The sequence below is a fragment of the Pygocentrus nattereri genome, chromosome 7 (genome assembly GCF_015220715.1).
Source record: "Pygocentrus nattereri isolate fPygNat1 chromosome 7, fPygNat1.pri, whole genome shotgun sequence".
Lineage (NCBI taxonomy): Eukaryota > Metazoa > Chordata > Actinopteri > Characiformes > Serrasalmidae > Pygocentrus > Pygocentrus nattereri.
This window is the reverse complement of record NC_051217.1, coordinates 28,091,643-28,111,218: the sequence shown is the minus strand read 5'-3', so window position 1 is coordinate 28,111,218 and position 19,576 is coordinate 28,091,643. Positions and strand designations below refer to the sequence as shown.

The 19,576-nt window shown below is 38.5% G+C and overlaps 1 protein-coding gene across 5 annotated transcripts in view; it reads left to right on the top strand.

Annotated features, from left to right (window-relative positions):
* Positions 1-8,461, top strand: part of aplp2 (amyloid beta (A4) precursor-like protein 2) — a 95,635-nt gene extending 87,174 nt beyond the window's left edge. For 3 of the 5 annotated variants that reach the window (XM_017722560.1, XM_017722558.2, XM_017722557.2), the window contains 4 exons: positions 1,639-1,721; positions 3,594-3,674; positions 5,125-5,301; positions 6,649-8,461. In XM_017722560.1, coding sequence (XP_017578049.1) covers positions 1,639-1,721; positions 3,594-3,674; positions 5,125-5,301; positions 6,649-6,750 — 443 coding nt within the window. In that variant the 3' untranslated portion in view covers positions 6,751-8,461. The remainder of the gene's footprint in view (positions 1-1,638; positions 1,722-3,593; positions 3,675-5,124; positions 5,302-6,648) is intronic. The other 2 variants (XM_017722559.2, XM_037539709.1) reach the window with 1 other exon arrangement.
* Positions 8,462-19,576: the final 11,115 nt, after the last annotated feature.

The window sequence follows — 19,576 nt, the reverse complement described above, 5'->3', positions numbered from 1 at the left end:
GAAAAAAATCTGGTAATTCCTGTTTTGCTTAGGTCCAGCTCTCTGTTGACAGCTTCTCAAGGTTCATTTGAGTGCTTTAGTTAATTACCTTCACCCCCCAACCCTCCTCTTCATGATAGGATTGTTTAGATTTAGCACAAGAGTGCTGTTTCAACAGACTTGTGGCCAAGTGTAAAATGGCTCAATTTTTCCTCTCGGCCTGGAGTGAAGAAATGATTCCATCCTTACTGAAGACCTGCAAACTTACCCTCACAAGCGCAGATCTGTGCATTGTCAGTTAGATTTTTTTTCCTAACAAACTGCTCTATATAATCTGTTAAAGGTTCTCTAAGACCCAAGAGGTCCACGTATTCTGTAGGGATGGGATCTTATACAGTTTTATGACTGTCATTTTTTGAAGTGGTTGTTTCAAGTGAAGAGCACAACTATGTCAGTAAATAAGATGTTCATACGGTGTCAGTAAGTCTTGTATGTATTGTAATGTTGTAGTTGTAGTATCAACCTCTCATTTTTCCTACAGAATATAGGTTTGTAGACAGCTTTCCTTATTTTTTTTCTGTTTCTAGTCTCAAATGATGTACAGCCTGCTAGCTAGCCTTATATTGTATATTGTCTATTGTGGGAGTATGTGTGAATATTGAGTATGTGTGCATATTGATGGCTCTCTTGATAAAACCAAGGTTATTTCTAGCCACTGTCATGCCGTGAATTTGTTTATCACTTAAATACATATAGTATGACGTAACATTTACAAGCAAAACCTACTACTGATGCTGCCGGTACCAGTAATTTGATAATTTGACAGACCATGCTGGACAGTGATTGTCAGCGACCTATAGATAAACCTTAATTTTTCCCTTCAAAAAATTACTGTTTTTAAATGATAGGAATCTTTAGTTAGGGTCATATTTTAGCAAATAAGACATTCATTTAATTGTGTTGCTAAAAAATAGCCCTAAATTGTTTGCTGGTTTCAATTTCTTAGCTTTGCTAGCATATAATGTTGTAATTTCTAACATACAGTACTACTCGCATAGCATTGCGGCAAAAGCCAATAATAACAATTTAATGAATAACTTTTCAGATCTCTTGTTAAATTTCTTTTGGTGCGCACCTTAGTCATATCTTTGTGCGCCAACACATTTGCTAAGTGAGGCCACAGGAGATGTGTGGGTTGAGTGCTGTGCCTGTGGCTGTGCTTCAGTGCATCACTCTTTGATGAACTTATTATTTATGAATGGAGTTGCTCTGCTGTCACACCCCATTGCTGGGACTGCTTGCTGGTGGCTGTAGGGAGAGGGGCAGTGAGTGCACACTGGCGATTGTCCTGCCATGGGCTAACTTGATGTGAAACAAAGATTTTACTGATCACATCATCCATACAGCTGTCTGCAAAATGTGAGGTAAAATACAGTTTGTGTCAAGGAAGCATTTTGGCATTATCATTGTTTACTTATTATGGCAAGTAACAAGGATATTTTATTTGGTTCTATATGTCCAAATGTCTGTGTGTGTACTTTTCAAGGAAATCTGGGTCAGTTTTAGCATGACTGACTTGATCAGTACAAAAGTACTGAAATGAACAGACTTTGACTTCTGTCTCTATGTGACGGATATGTTGTGCCATTTTGTTTGTAGGCTCTGGAATGAACAGTCTGGATGGTCTGATTGGTGCTGAAGAGCGGGTCATCAACAGCAAGAACAAAATCAACGACAATGCGGTAAGAACCTTTTGGCCACCCTGCCAAAACTTGCACACTCACCTCAATAAAACTACCTTCTAATACTTACTCCAACTTTGCTTTATATTTACTCTCATAATGTTACAAATATAACCTGCTTTTGCTGCTCACACTAATCCCAGCTATGGTAAAACATGCTTTTAATTAGTGACTTTCATAAGCTCCATAATAGAAAAGAAATAAAGAAAAATGCCTTAGTGGTGCAGTAGTCTCCATACCTTGATCACTCATTTTTGGCATTTAGACATCAGTAGAGTATTTCATTCTATACAAGTTTAATACGCCCTCCCTGCTTTCAGTAACAAAGCATTTATAATTCATACAACTATGGCTGTCTCACATTCTCAAAAGGAAGGATCCTTTGAGTCTGTTTCATTTAAATCTTAGACATCATCGCAGGTCATATTTCCTCTATTTTCCAGTCATATTCCTGCATTCTGGTTCTTATCAGGGCCTGCACTCTAGGCCTATGAGTGACAGGGATTAAACTGCATGGCGTTACACTGGAATGAGTGTGTTGTAGTCACTCTGTGTGCAGTGTCTGCATGCTAGCATGTTTTCTTTTAAATCTAGGGGCTTGTTTAGAAAACCTGATGCCTGACCATTACTGTCTTCCCCGTTAAACCACATTTAACTTTCACGAAATGTATGTGCAGTCACATTCAGTGATTCAGTAAGTGGGGGAGAAACAAGGTAGGATAACAAAAGAAGAATTTCATTGTACTATGAAACTCACTATTTTGCATATATGATGATGAAGAACTTAAGATGTCCTCACTTAAACAATGCTTACTAAAGGCTTTACTATTTGCTGCTCTAAAACTAACTTACAAATCTGCTAGAGACTGAAAAGGCATTCTTAATGTAGATTCTGTTTGTGTAACTTCTAACAATGTATAGTACAGTGCAAAAGTACTGTACCATTTCTTTACTGTCTACTCAGCCATTAAGTAGTTAGTTAGTTAGCCAGTTATTCATTTTTCAGTGTCAAGAAAAAATATATGTTTAACATGAAACTACACAGATCATTAATGTTTCTAATACTAACTATATAGTATTTATAATACAAAATATTGTAGCACATTTTGAATATTTAGTGTCTTCCCTTTGCCTTTATTACAGCTTCCATTCTTTTTGTGTGACTTTTCATCTGTAGAAATTTCTTTTACTTCTGAACCTCCAAAATTCAAGTGATAAGATGTCCATTTTTGGTCCTATCTCTTCTAAAAGCTGCAAGGATCTGGCTTTTTGGTGAATCATATCTCATGGCTGCAATAGGCATGTGTCCCTACTATGAAATCACAACTGACTGAAAGCCTTCAATTAGGAAGAGTCAACCTCATGTTTCATGATCTGAGGCAAGAGTGAAGCTGGAGTTTTTTTGTTTTTTTTTTTTAAAAAAGCTTTAAAAATACATAATTGTAATATAATTACATAATGGTAACAGATTGGTGGTCTGACAGGTTGTGCATAGTTATTAGAAGCTCATTTTTTCTGTATGTTTTAATAGTTTTTTTTTCCATTTTTCCATTTTAGATGCACATGAGAAATGATGTACTAATAGCCATTTTTGAATGATGAATGATGTACTAATAGCCATTTTTGAATGATGAATGATGTACTAATAGCCATTTTTGACTGGAAATTACAAAACAACAACAACAAAAATACAGTGGCATCTGACCTTTACACAGTACTTTATCTGACATTTTAATCTGCTTGGCTTTACACTGCAGTTAAAATTTTCATATGCACCCACACATGCTTACACCCACACACATGCTCGCTCACTGACTCTCTCTCCTACACTGTCAGAGTGAGTAATTGTGGCTGCCCTGTCTGTGTTGACAGGTGATTGATGAGACTATGGATGTTAAAGAAGTGATTTACAGTGCTGAAAAAGTCAGCGTTTTGAATGGTGTTGATCCTCTGGTGAGTATATTGCCCTCCAGTGGGCACTGCAGGGAACTACAGTTTATAACAGTGTTCTTCAGGGAGTTCATGCAGCATATTAATCCTTTTTAAGACCAAGCTGAGAGCAAATGGCCGCTTGCAGATATTTTTCCTCTTCCAGTGTTATGTTGTTATCCATCATGTTTGAGTTTGTTGCATGTGTGTATGTCTTCATGTGAATGCACTGGAATGTAGCCTATATGTGGTCACAATTCATCCTCCATTTCTCATGCATAAGAGGGTTCATATTTAAGGTCTCAGACAATCACTTTCATTCTCTGAGCACATTTTAATGTTTGTCCTTCCTTCCGTGGCGGTTTAGGTTATTTGTATCTTTTTTGTCTTATCCTGTAATCTGATAGGTCTTGACATTGACGTGTAGGTGTCGCAGCTATATTCCTGGTATTTTCTATGACCTCAACCTGTGAAAAGCACCTAATTTGTATCTAGTTAGTAGTAGACATGGAACAGGACTTTTAAGCCTTGACAATGCCATGACAATGCAATTTTGTGTATTGCAAAACCTACATTTGCACTAAGAGTTGATTTGGGGAGACAGTAATGTCATTTTGGACCAAAGTGTAATTGAAAATACCACCATGCCGCAGATTTCAAATGCAGTGCCCCCTGTGCAAAACTCCATCCATGCCAGGACAGGAGCATTTCGTTTGGTCACTGGAAAAAAAGTTTACACCAGATGCCCTAAACCTCAATTACTTGAGGACTACTAAAAATAATAAAAGTAAACAAATAATAATAATAATAATTGCTAATTATTATTATTATTATATTGTAATAGTAATGGCAGTTAGTCCCTCAGCCAGGGAAATTCCCAGTGCACACTGCTTTTTAAGGTAAAAAATATGAACTCTGCCCTTCACAACATTAACAATATGAACATTATAAATAAAAAAGCAAACAATTCCCTGTAAGGATGAGGAGCACAAGTGAAGTTATTGTGAATGATGTTAGCAAAGTAGTGCAGTTAAATCTGAGTTCTTTGTCCATCTGTTTGATAATTCCAACCATTTATTAATTCTGACACACTATATCTACTGCTATGTCTTCAGTAAGTCTGCAGAGGCAGGTTTAACTAACTGTTGGTGAGAGTTAAAATAGTAGGTTATTAAGTTATAGCTGAAGAGAGTCGTATGCCTGAAGCCTTGTGGTTTGAGACCCCTAGATTATGCTGAATCAGATGAGCATTATGCAAACATTGTAACACTATACTAAATTCACTCATGCACAAAAATGCACAAAAAGCCCAATATATCATGACTTCCTATCAGCTTTATGTACCTCCTATCAGTGTCAGTTATGGTGAAGATTTAAGAAATTGGTTGGACATATTTTGTGGGGTTTATAAGTATTACGTAAAGCTTTCCACTGTGCTTTGAAACATGCTAAAGGTTTGTTTCTCTTTCAACAGTTCAGTCGTGGAGGGGACCAGGAGACATTCCGCCCCCTGGGTGAGGAGTTTAGCTTTGGAAGCAGTGCTCTGATTGGCTTGCTGGTGATTGCAGTGGCCATAGCAACTGTGATTGTGATCAGTCTAGTGCTGCTGAGGAAGAGGCAATATGGCACTATCAGCCATGGCATTGTGGAGGTGAGTCTGACACATGTACTCACAAGCTCAGTGTGATGTTTTTCCCTTGTGAATTTCTCCTGTTTTTTGTATAATGTTAACACATTGCAAAATACACTGCACATCCACAGTTTTGAATTCTCAGCCTGTCAAAATGGAGGTCATTTATCCTATGTCAGTCTTGAAGGCACAGTAATTAAAACAGCCTGTTTAATTCTAAGGGGTTAACAGAGGTTTGGCACATAAAGGCATACAAATATTGTAAGAAATTGACCCTTTAAATACAACAAAACTTTATAGATTTGGCAAAAAATTTATTTGCATAATTTTTCCACTTAACCCTGATGTAGATGATTGGCCAAGATCTGTTTGAGTCCAAATATTTCTTCTTTAGTTCAGAACTTGAGCTGCAAGGCTAAAATTGTTAAATTCCTAAAATAATATAATCACCCAAATAGCTACAAATGTTCTGTAAAAATACGTCACCAAAACTCCTGTTAACCTGCTCAAGGCATATCCCGATCCTGATTGCACAGAGTAGTTGACTGTTTCAGAACACAGTATAACTACATCTAAATTAAGTGGATTTTTTAATTGGCTATTTTTTTAATTGAAATGCCTCTTTTATGTTGAGTATCTAAAAGTTGGCTCGAACTGCTCAAACACTCTACAACCCTACCAGAAGAAATACGCCAGCATACAATGTATCAAACAATAGAGTATCTACTATTTCTGGCTAGGACTTGTAACATGATCAAATTAGTTTTTTTCTTTTCCCCACCGATATTCAGTCCAGTGTTCTCTAGCATCAGATCAATGGCATCTCTACTTGCAGTTATTTAATTTAGGCAAATATTCTTCAAGAACATCTGAAAATTCCTTTTCGTAATACTTAAGATTTCACCTGGGAGTTGCCAGGATTACTGTCCTCTCAGGAGTGCAAGACTGTGAATGAGGTCACAAATATTTTCATGGATGGATGTATTTATTTATTTAGTCCGGTGTTTGTTTGGCAGCCATTATCATCAGAGACACTTCTGTGTATCATGGCAATGTACAGTAACAATGAAAGAGATCAAAATAACAGTGGAGGTTATTTGTTGATTACTTGTTGATTATCTTGTGAAACCATGATATCTATTATTGTAGTGCGGACTGTTGTGATGATGAGATTATTTTTATTTATGTAAAGTAAACACATCAAAGGTAATTTACTTCCCTGGTGATTTTATTTCCTTCAAAGATTATTGTGTTAAATACACAAGTAAAATGATCTGCCAGTACAGTGAGATCATTTAACTTGAGGATGAAAAAAATGTAAATGAATAAAAAGTGCTGCAGTATGCTAATAGCCCCTTTTTTTGACAGGTTGACCCTATGCTGAGTCCTGAGGAGCGTCACCTGAGCAAGATGCAAAACCATGGCTATGAGAACCCCACCTACAAATACCTGGAGCAGATGCAGATCTAGCCTGGGCCATCAGGGGGCGCTATGGGGCCACAGAATGGTGAACATACTACTGACCAATAATAAAACTGCTCTCTTCAAATCGTTTCATGTATGAGAGGTGCATATTCTGATTCATTAAGAAACAAAACATGGTTTAAAACTGCTACTACTTCTACTACTGCTACTGCTGTACCATGGAGCTCTGTTTTGCTCATTTACTTTCTTCTTTTAAAAGGCGATGTATCAAAACTTTTAAATATGAAAAACCTGATTCTGAATTCATCATCAATAATTGAAAATTCCGCGTGGAATAATTTCAGTTTTCTTATTTCAAATTTTTGGAAGCGGTATACAGATCAAGTAAATCGTACTGAAATACACATGAGTAGAATCAACAATCAGAACAAAGACACTCGCATTTCTTTCAACCATCGCCATGATCCATGACTGTCTAATATACAATCTTTTTTGTTTCTTTTTAATAGATTGCTTGTATATGAAGGTTATTTGTACCAACCTAAATGTATAGTGAATCGAACTGAGAAAATATGATAACTGAAATGATTTAATTTACTTTCTATTGTTTATTATTACAAACAAATGATAAATATATGAGTATAAAGTAGATGTTCTATATCCTCTTGAGTTTTTCAGGACTTGCTGCCTGGGATGCTAGTTTTAAGCTTTGAGATTAAGGGATCATTTTGGTTGGTCCAAATCTCTGATGCTATCACCTGTATGACATATGCAAAACTGTTAAGTGGTCTATTGACTGGTGGATGATTAAAGCGTGGATCCCTGAAGATGTTTTGATGTAAATGTTAAAAGATCACATCAACTGGGATGTTTGGTGATAGCCCCACCTGTTTGGACTAATTAAAAGGTGCCCTTTTTTAAGATTGTGATTATTTGGGGGGATTGTACTTGGACTGAGGCATAGAGGGACAAGACTAGAGGCCTCCAGTTTCCCATATCTAATGATACTTTAAAATGAATGTTATTGACCCTCCACATGTGTGTACACACACACACACACACACACACACACACGTGTCATAATGGTAATATGGACCATATTGACTTTTTGTGATTGAATAGCTGAAGCCATGGCTTTGCCCCAACTCATCATTGAGTACTGCTTAAATTGCAGTCTTTTGCACAGCAAATCAGGCATTTGTTCAAAACTGTGTGGTCTCTGAGGACGGCTGTTTGGAAGGTGTACAGCTAGCTAAAAACAGCATCATGATGGGACCTCTGTGCTGGAGGCCAGGGCAGTGCATGGAGGAACTTCACATTGAAAGCAAAACTTGTGTATCTCTACAAGACACACAAAAAAATCAACATTGAATCATCTGGGTTTATTTCTCTCTTAGTAATGTCTTTGTATGCCTGTATAGTTGATGTTGCAATCATGGCTTTTATGGAGGACAACCTGTGGTGTGCTTTGTTCTTATATAAAATGATACGATATATATATATATTTTTAAGTTTGTTGTTTTTCTATTTCTTTCCTCTTCCTGTGACAGTATTTCTGTACGTGACTGTCTCACTATGCACCCAAATGGCTTCGATCTTGAACCTTGTAATTGCCTGCTTGATTGTGGGATGGCTTGGAAAGGTAAAGGGAGACTAATATAAGATGCATATATTAGTAGTAAATATGATCGACTCCTATGGAAATGGCTTTATGGTTACAAGCGGGAAACACATCAATAAACTCACTACTTCCATGGCTGTGTGGTTTCTTCTCTTTCTATGCTTCTGTTCTCTTATTTAGTCTACTTGTTTTAGGGTCAGCCAGTTCATAGCAGCTATAAGGAACGTTAGATCAGGAAATGCATTAAAGTGTTGAGTGTCTCCAGAAATTTTACATTTACATTTTTATGGCATTTGGCAGACACTCTTATCCAGAGCGACTTACAATTTGATCATTTGAAAAAAGTACTAAATAAATGTACTTTAGTTCAATATGTTAATATCAACACAAAGCTGTTTATACTCATTATTATGAAATGTTATATTTAATACAGTAAAAAGTTAGAGAATAAATAGAGAGATTTATGGGGAGGTTAGATATACGATAATCCACTTGTGGGGACAGTCAAAGAAAAATAAATGAATATAGAAATTTCCAAAACTGCCATTAAAAGAATTATTCAAGATAAAATGTATTGGGAGTAACAACCATGCAAGACCTGGTAGACCACCATCAGATAAACAGTACTTTAAAGCTTTTATTTTTGAGGAAGTCAAGCTCCACTCTTGCTTCACATCTGAAAAAGTCCACAGGTGTTTCTGTCCATCCATTCACTGTGTGAATAAAACTCAACATTATGAATCCAAAACTATGTGTAGCTGTCAAGAAGCTGTTACTGAGAAAAATTTACAAACCAAACAAAAAAGCTGCTGGTGTAAATTTTTAACAGCTCATATGAATACAGATATGTCAGAGCAGAGATTTGTAGCCTTGCTCCACATTGCACTTATGTAAAAGCTGATTTGTCACCCTGACTGAAACATGAAGATGATTCTTCCTCACTGAATACTTTTGTTCGGTTTTAAATGGACAGTAGGGAAACGCCTATTGCAGCCATGTGATATGATCCACCAAAAAGCCATATCCTAACAGCTTTTAGAAGAGAGGAGTCCTTAATGTACTGCATTGTAAAAACATGCAGCCACTGGGAAATCTGTACTGCCTCTGCAAATTTAAGAAACACAATTAAATTAGTGGCACTTTGTGCCACTAATGGTTTCATTTTGCATGCAGAACGCCCCATGTGATAGCTAGAGGTGAAGTAGCTGTGGAAAACAATTCATTTTGGCCAATGGACACAAGTAGTTAAAAAAGCAATAGGAGTTTTACAACTTTAGCTGTTAAACTGTACTAATTTAACAGGCCTGTATCCTGCATGTTTCATTTTATCCCCAGTTTGCCTGACTGCATGTGTTTGGACTGTGAGAGGAAACTGGAGCAGACAAAAGGAGAGTGTGCAAACTCCTCACAGAAAGAACCCCGGTCAGCCAGCTACACAAACTAACCCAGGCCTTTCTACTGTGAGGCAACAGCACTACCTGCTGCACCACCATGCAGCCCGCTAATAAATAAAAAAACAACCTCCCTTTAGCCCTAAAAAACTATTTTAAAAAGGGTTATGTTATAATCCATTTAAACCCACTGCATTGTTTTGGTATTGATGCAATGTGCAAGGTATTTTTTTCACAGGCTTCAACAACATCATTAATGATTTCTGATATTAAACATCAGCAGATTTAGTTGGGAGATAATGAAGCCTCTATTTGTTTGTGTTTGTTCAACTTATGGTATATGTATTTACTTTCATAGATAAAAAAGCTTTTAAAACTTCAGAAGCTTGTTGGAAGGTTGTTCGCTGCACATATAATTGCACTTTCACAAATATTTTTTTCCAATTATAGCTTTCAATAGACAATCTCTCAGGGTTTCTGAAGATTCTTAAAAGGTCTTGTAAAGTTTTGAAATAGATTTTAAAAGTTTAAGATGAATAAATGTTTGAAAATGTATTATTAAAGGGACATCATAGAAACTTGGAGAAGTGGAAATTACAAGTTGGAGGCCTAAACAAGTAGAATTTTTTTACTTGGCAGTGAAAATGAATGTACTAGCCTAACTTGCAATGGGCTCATTTCGACCATCAGAAACAAATTACTTTTTTTTTTTTCATTTTAAGTAACTTGCCAGCTTAAATCAAACTCCTGTCAAAATGGGGACCTAAACACAGTAACTCTGAAGGGGAGATCATGTTCTGATGAGCTGGAACATAGTGTTTTAATATCTTCTTTGCAAGGAAAGCCATAAACAATGAAGGCCTGTGCAGTCATTTGATCTTTCATTTACAGAACACTTTATTATCTAAATCTCATCAGTAACTGCTAGGTGATGACACCTAACTTCGCACTTGATGTGGCATCAGTGTTTTGAGATGAAGTTGACATGTAAATTAAGGCCATGTTTATGTGTCACATGTTCCTTTGTGAGCCATGACAAACATCATTACAGCCTTTTAGACGGCAAAATATGGGACTTATCAAGACAACTGTTTTACATTTTTTTTTATCTCATCTGCATGATCCCAGGAAGTCTAGCGTATATGAAGTGTGTCTCAGATTGTGTTATTTCTTGTTGCAAAAATTGGAACATATTGAGTAATTAAGGTCTTATATGCCTTTGTCTCTACATAACATTAAACAATATTTACATAGTTTTCCCTTTGACCCCACTTAAAGTCAATCAGCTAAGACATATTTTATATTTGGTGTCTGAGTGATTGTTTAGTTTTGCACTGGAGCTTTGAAGCTATTGTAGCTTACTAGTTGTGGAAGCTCATACCCTACCAATTAACATCAATCAAACTGCCAACTTTGAGTTGTTAAAAAATCTAAAACTGACCTGTTTATGTAATTTGACATGACATGACATGATCTCTAAATACAGACAAATGTACAAAATTTAGGATTCATAATGGCTGCTACTGCTGGCTTTGCTGGACTGCCCAGCAAAGTAAGTGATAATTCTGTGAGAAACATCTTCTTACTATTTAGCCCATTACAAAATATGGATTAGATTACAGAGCTCCTGTTTTGAACTTAAGTTTTAAGTGATACTTTTTTAATCCCACAAACAGGGAAATTCCACCTCCGCATTAACACATCCGTGATGTGAAACCCCACATACACACACTAGTGAGCACACACACACTAGGGGGCAGTGAGCAGCCCTATCCACGGCGCCCGGGGAGCAATTGGGGGTTAGGTGTCTTGCTCAAGGACACTTCAGTCATGGACTGTCGGCACTGGGGATCGAACCGGCAACCTTCCGGTTATAGGGCCAGTTCCCTAACCTCCAGCCCACAACTAAAAATAAAGGAACTGTGCCAAGTCAAGCTCCATTTTTTGGTTAGTCTTGTTTCCTGGTCATGGATTTACTATTACATCACCACATGGTCATTTCCAACTGGACTACTATAACTGAAGGAAACCGAATGAATTTTAAGACTAATTTCAGCTGGATTAGTTTTCCCAGAGGAGGTCCAGCAATGTTTTTTTTGTACATTATTTGAGAGGCTGACTTGTATGGGATAAAGGATCTTTGTAATTGCTCCAAATTACTTTAAATTGCCTGGACTGAAACATCATTGTGCAGATGTTTACATAAGCATTATGCGACAGGCACCATGCTTCTGAGCAGTAATTGGTACCAACAAAATCCCCAAAACTTGACACCATGGTACCATTACCATTGGTACCATTACCAGCAGTAATGGTACCAACAAAATCCCCAAAACTTGACACCTCATTTCAGTGTGTTATTCAATATTAAAGGCAATTTGAAATTATGGTGCTTTTTTATTCTCCTTGTAATTCAGCCTTCTTCAAAAATGTATTGAATTTTAATAGTCTTGTCATGAACTTGAGCATTAGGAAATTGGGTCAAATCAAGCTCCATTTCACGGAAAAAAATTGAGTGGCCATTTTCTATGAATTCTTGTCCCAGTAAGCTGAAGGGAACATTTGGGATATGAGAGAAAATATTCTAAATGTATGTTGTTTTCCCTTGTGTTATTTTCTTATAATCTTAACCATGTTTATTGTAGAGTTCTAGTAAATGGTCTTTTGCTTGCCAAAGTGGTGATAACTGTCCCACTCTCACCGTTTTTGTATTTAAATGACCCTTCGTCTCACAACCTTAAGGTGATACCATCACTCCCACCCCCATCTCTACCCCTTACATCTCTATTCATATCCCTGTCTACAACCCCTCCTTAGTTTTCAATGTATATATGGTCCTTCCAAAATATTCTTGTTCGACTGGACTGCTGATCAGACTAGAATGGACTGCTGACCAGACTAGACTGGTGACACACTGATGACCAAGCTGTGCCTGTGCATGATCATCTGCATGCACATGAATAAGACTAGACTCCTGATCCTGCTGATTGAGTGTTGATTGACCAAGCTATACCCGTACTCTGTACATGGAAATAAACTCCAGTCAATGCCTAAGCTCCTGGCTCCTGGCTCCTGACTCTTCTTATCGAATTTCTAACAACTTGGTGCCGTAACCCGGATGGCTTACTGAAACCTACTGAAACCTGGCAAGTAAAAATGCCATTAACTAAAGAGTAATACTGTCTTTTTAAAATAGAGGAGTCAGTAAAGGTTAGCCTCTCTGAAACGAGGGAAGTTTACTTGTTGTCACTGGTAAAGAAACCTAGTGTTTTTTTTGTGGCTGTTATCCCCTTTGTTCCAAGGGAAGTTTACTTTTTGTCACTGATAAAGAAACCTAGAGTTTTTGTGGCTGTTATCCCTTTTGTTTCAAGGGAAGTTTACTTGTTGTCACTGATAAAGAAACCTAGTGTTTTTCGTGGCTGTTATCCCTTTTGTTTCAAGGGAAGTTAACTTGTTGTCACTGATAAAGAAATCTAGTGTTTTTTGTGGCTGTTATCCCCTTTGTTCCAAGGGACATTTACTTGTTATCACTGGTAAAAGACCAGTGTTTTTGAAACTTATCCACTCAGCTAGTGAGGGAAGTTTGGTTGTGTTTTTGCCTTAGCTTGTTATCTTGTTACCTCACCGTGACTAGTACAGGCCAACAACTACAGAATCTTGAGAAAGAATCTTGGAAACCTCTTAACTTCAGAAAGGGCACACTAGTTAAAGGAGGAACAGAAATTCCTTGGACTAAATTTAATGGACTGACTTTACATCTGGAGAGTTAATGGATGACATAATAGGGAAACACATTCTTGAGCAAAAGACAACTCAATACTTTTCATCCAAAGGCTTTTCTGCTGATAGAGAATGGACTCTTCAGGAATGTAAAATAGCTTTGGGTTATGGTATTAAGCATGATTCAGTTAAGGAATGTTGTTTTGTAATAAAGCAGTATTGGAAGTATAAGCTTAGATACATGGAGGGTAAGTTAGAGGAAGCTGAGGGAAAGATCCTAGACCTAACCAGCAAATGTAAAAAGCATAAAATAGCTGCCATGAATGCCCAGAGAAAATGTAAAAAACCTAAGCAATCACTGACCAAGGTCGAACAGTAACAGGCCAATTGTAAATCTAAATCAAAGCATAAGTGCCAATCTCGAACTTTAGGCCCTCCTCCGGGTCAACCATGTTACACAGAAGACGAAGATCCTCCACTGTTGGTTAGGCTGTATCCAGAATTGGATGCAATCCACTCTGATGGATCAGAAACATCCTACTCTGATGAGGATTCTGAACCAACTAGCGATAAGGCAGTTCAAATGAGACCAATCACTATTAGATCATCTGAGGTCCTTAATAAGGGAGGTGAAGTTAAGCAAACCAGAGTAGAAGTTTATGACGTTCCTTTAGATGCAGCCACTTTGAACAAGCTGTCCAAGGAATTTAAACCTCCTACGGAAATGGGGCTTGACTTCATTGATCTCATGCAAAAGAAAAGGACCCTCTACTTATTGCACCCCAATGATGCTGTTGCCATAGCAAGCCAAGTACTTAACATAACAAATAGTAGACAGCTTGCTAATATGGTATTGGATGCGTTGAGTGACAAAGGCTGGGACATTGACATTAAGAGGGGTTGGAAAGCTTTCGATGACTGGATCAGCTGTAAATGTCGCAAAACTACTGATTGGGGCAAATAAACAAATGCAGACAGAAAAGAGGTGAGTCAGCAGCAGATTTCTGTGAGCGTTTTGAAAGAGTCTTCCTGCATCACTCATCAATCACATTTGATAAATACAATAGTGATAATATTGATTCTACAACTGATGGTGCTCATTTTAGACAACTTGTTGAGTCACTGCGATCAGACCTTAGGCAAGCACTAGTGACTGCTGTTCCAAACTGGCGTAAAACTAAATGGGGGATCCTTAAAGATAAGACTTGATCGCCTAGACTGTAATTGGGATTTCTGCAGTGTTCCTGCATCTATACATGTACTCACAGAGAGTAGCTCTTACCCAAGCTCCAGGAAGACTTTACTTCCAACAGGAAGGCTAAGTTATCTGAATGTCACTACTGCCATAAGTTTGGTAATCAGGCCAGACACTGTCATAAAAAGCAGGCAGGAATACACAAAATAGGTGTGAGGGTGAGTGGAAACCCAGCAAGAAATCCTTTTGAGGGAATTTTACAGGGAGGCCCAGCAGGAAAACTTTTTCAGGGAATTTCAAAGGAGCAGTTATCTTTGATAATCAGAACCATGCAGGGAGTCACAGAGCAGTTGTCTTTGTTAATGAAGGCGATAGAAGAAGTCATAGTTTTGTCTGCTCCTGCTTTTAATTAATTATTGTGATGCTTCAGCTTATATGGGTGTTGAACTGTCTTTCTGTTGTTATTTAAGATAAGATAAGATAAGATAAGATAAGATAAGATAAGATAAGATAAGATAAGATAAGATAAGATAAGATGTGTTTATTGTCATTGCACAGTGTACAACGAAATTGAGCAGCAATCCAACGGCACTTCCTACATACAAAACAATTTAAACATAAGGCTAAAATATCTAAACATAAGGCTAAAATATATAAAGTGCAGATTTAAGGGAAAAAAACAGTGTCAAAAATCTTAAATATAAAGAAAAAGGAATATAAATCTATATATTCTAAAACAGTCAATAGAAAATAGACAGGTGAGGTAGCAGTTGTAGTTGCACATTCCTTGGACAGCTTATAGCATTATATAATACATTATATAATATTGCACATCTAAGAATTATTGCACAGAAAGAATACAGATTGCACTCTCGAGAACAAATGAATAATAAATAGAACAGAGGTGGAGTGGAACACTGGAACACTGGAACAGTGTAAAGTGTCCTATGAATCAGTGCCAGTAAAGAGCAGTAGTGGAGCACTGGAACAGTGTAACGTGTCCTATGAAATCAGTGCCAGTAAAGAGCAGTAGTGGAGCACTGGAACAGTGTAAAGTGTCCTATGAAGTCAGTGCCAGTAAAGAGCAGTAGTGGGGTTCAGGCGGTTCTACTGAGCACAGTGTTCTATAGAAATTCCTTGTCAGTGTGTGTGTTTGGAAGTGTTCAGTTCCCGTACGGCTCTGTGGTAAAAGCTGTTTTTGAGTCTGTTTGTCTGGGATGGGATGCAGCAGGTCGAACAGATGATGTCCCGGGTGAAATGTGTCCTTCAGGATGTTGGTTGCCCTGCTGAGGCAGCGGGAGCTGAACAGGTCCTCCATGCAGGGCAGTGGGCAGCCGATGATCTTCAGGGCTGTGTTTATGACTCTCTGCAGTGCTCTCCTCTCTGCCACTGAGCAGCTGCTGTACCACAGTGCAGTATGTCAATACGCTCTCAATGGTGGAGCAGTAGTAGGACACCAGCAGCTCCTCCTGAAGGCTGTTTTTCCTGAGAATTCCCCGGATGTAGAGCCTCTGTTGCGCTTTCTTGACCACTGCCATGGTGTTGGTGGTCCAGGAAAGATCCTCAGAAATGTGTGTTCCCAGGAATCTGAAGGAATGGACTCTTTCAACACAGTCCCCATTGATGTACAGTGGTGTGGAGACTGCTCCTTTCCCGCCGGAAGTCTATAATGAGTTCTTTTGTTTTTGAGGAGTTCAGGGTGAGGTTATTTCCTGAACACCACTCAGCCAGTCCCTGGACTTCATCCCTGTAGGCGGTCTCATCTCCTCCGGAGATAAGTCCAACCACTGTCGTGTCATCCGCAAACCTTACTATGGTGTTGGAGGAGTAGTTGGGGACACAGTCATAGGTGTACAGAGCATAGAGAAGCAGGCTAAGCATGCACCCCTGTGGTGCTCTGGTGCTGAGTTTGAGGGTGGAGGAATGATGAAGACCCAATCTTACAGACTGGGTGCGGTCGGTCAGAAAGTCTCTGATCCAGAGGCAGGTGGGTTGTGAAAGTCCCAAGTCTGTGAGTTTGGTCACCAGTCTGTGGGGGATGACTGTGTTAAAAGCTGGGCTGAAGTCTATGAAGAGTATCCTCACATAGCTCCCCTGGTGCTCCAGGTGTGTGAGTGCTGTGTGGAGAGCAGTGGTTCTGTGGATCTGTTTGCTTTGTAGGCAAACTGGTGTGGATTAAAGGTGGGTGGGAGGATGGCTCTGATGTGATGCAGAACCAGTCTCTCAAAACACTTCATTATGACCGGTGTGAGTGCGACCGGACGATAGTTGTTGAGGTTGCTGATGGTAGTCTTTTTTGGTAGTGGGATAATGGTGGCAGACTTCAGACAAGGTGGGATGATAGATTTGGACAGGGACAGGTTGAAGATTTTTGTGAAGACCCCAGACCCCAGACCCCAGAGCTGGTCTGCACATATCTTCAGCACCTATCCTGTCACTCCTGTCACACAGCCAGATGTAAAAGCACTTTTTGATTTGTTTGTAAGCAATGGACATTAGGGCAAAATAGTTTGTTTTGTGAATTGTTATGCTGGTGTACAGTAATTAGGGAAATTGGCTACTAAGTGGGTCAGTTTTGCCTGACAGAAACATTCAGATTAATGCAGTTTTGTTGCCCACAGCTTTGGGCCTTGTTTTTTTAGGTCTATGTAACTACAGTAGGCCTTGAATCAATCCTTATGCTACCTTTTTGAAAACCACTATACGATCTGCTGGTAACTCAGCTACAGTCCAGACTGGGAACTGGACATGGCTGAATTCAGATGCAAAAGTTGCTTCAGGTGGTGTTTGAACCAAAGGGGGAAAACTTACATTTCTTTGCCTTGTGACATGAACACATCTTTTGGGTCACACCGGGGTATAAAAATGTAAATTTGTTTTTCATGGTGGAATTCTAATTTTGGGATGTAAATAAAAGCAGTTTTTTTTTTCCAAACAGTGCTACTAAGTTAGTGCTGAAGGTATATGTATGATAGTTCCAGACCAATGAGTCATGGTGAGGAAACAGAGCATCTAGATGAGGCTCCATGCTAAGGTTCCGCTGATAGCTGATGTATCAAATGTTTCCCATTGTAAGGTTGTGTCTGCACCCTAGAACTGAATCCAGGGACAGCTGGAGAGGGGGTGGGTGAAGCACAGAGCCTCAGGGAAGAACTGTGGGTTTAGGCCATTGGGGGCCACCTTTGTAGGTGAAGATTTCAAAGCACTATGTGGAACCATACCAGCCCCCTCTGAGGGACAAATAGTGGGGATAGCAGATAACCTAATCCTGAATTAATAACTATAGATCAGTTACAGAATTATTGTTTTTTGCACATACTTTTACACACTCAGGAAAATGTATATTTTACTTCAGTCTATGCGTGATTTTACTTCCCAACTTCCCAACACCGATGAACAGTTTACTGCGCAAATATTTTGTTTTGTGTGTTACAGATAAACTGAGGCCAGTGTTCCTGCCAGAATGGCACAAACATCTTGACTCTGCACACCTAAGCTACAAAGAACTGAGTGACTGAGTGATAATGGACTTCCAGGATGATCTGCCCAAGCAACTGCTGTTGTGCAATTCAACTTGCAATGCAATATAACAATGCTGAAGCAAACTGTTTATTGTAGAGTTCTAGCAAATGGTCTTTCACCATAAGTGGTGATAACTCTCACACTCTCACCTTGCCCCCTCCCTGTTTTTGTATTTATATGACCCTTCGTCTCACAACCTTAAGGTGATACCATCACCCCCCCACCCCCAATCTCTACCCCTTACATCTCTATTCATACCCCCGTCTACAACCCCTGCTTACCCCTCCTCAAAGTCCTTTTGTTCCTCCTTCCCCCGCCTTAGTTTTCTTGTTAGACTGGACTGCTGACCAGACTAGACTGGTGACACACTAATGACCAAGATGTGTCTGTGCATGATCGTCTGCATGTATGTGAATAAGACTAGACTCCTGATCCTGCTGATTGACTGTTGATTGACCAAGCTGTACCCATACTCTGTACATGGAAATAAACTCCAGTCAACGCCAAAGCTCCAGTCTCCTGACTCTTCTTGTCAAATTTCTAACCGATAAGAAGTTTTGATCCAGGCAATCTGAGGTCATTTGAAAGAATTACACAGATACTTTATGCCATACAAATCAAGCAGTTACATTACGGGACCTTCTCTGGTAAAACAAATCCAGCTTGAATAGGGTTTTATGCAGTCACTGACTGATTAATACTGTTGAAATGTGTATGGACAAACATCACCTGAGACAAGCAGCAAATACATTCTTAAGAGAAACATTTTGACTCTACATATTATGAGTAACAGTACACCTTTTATGTGGGGGTGTGTGTAAATAGAAGTTTTCTTAGTCTGGCTTTATGCAGTAAAATCTGCATGCAGCTCTAGCAACCTACATAAAAATAAATTGGACTCACAACTGCAGCAGTCTCAACTTGCTGAAACAAGTTCCTTTAAACAGCCATCTAAAAAATACATTAATTAATGTATTGATCACATGCTGAACAACGTAATTTACAAGTGATTTCACCTGATTAAAGGACAAGTGGGTAAAAATATGGTAAAAATATATCACAATGCTTAAAAAAATTTGCATTGTGAAGTATTGTGATATTATATCTGGTTGGGAAGGGTTTTTAAGTATGATGAGGTCTGCAATATGCTCAGCTTATTGTGACATACTGTATTGTGACATAATTTATCATGATAACAATAAATATTGTCATAATGCCCAGCCCTAAAGACAAGCATGTAAAACTTAAGATTTTTTATGCAAAGTTTGGGCACTCCTGGTCCCCTACAGAGAACAAACTTCTGCCCACCTTAATGAGGAATTGTTGTTGTTTTTTTTTGCTGAATTTAACATGTTGGGGGAAAAAATGACAAATCAAACGGATCCTGGGCAAAGGTTATGTCAAATTTTATATTGTTTTTTA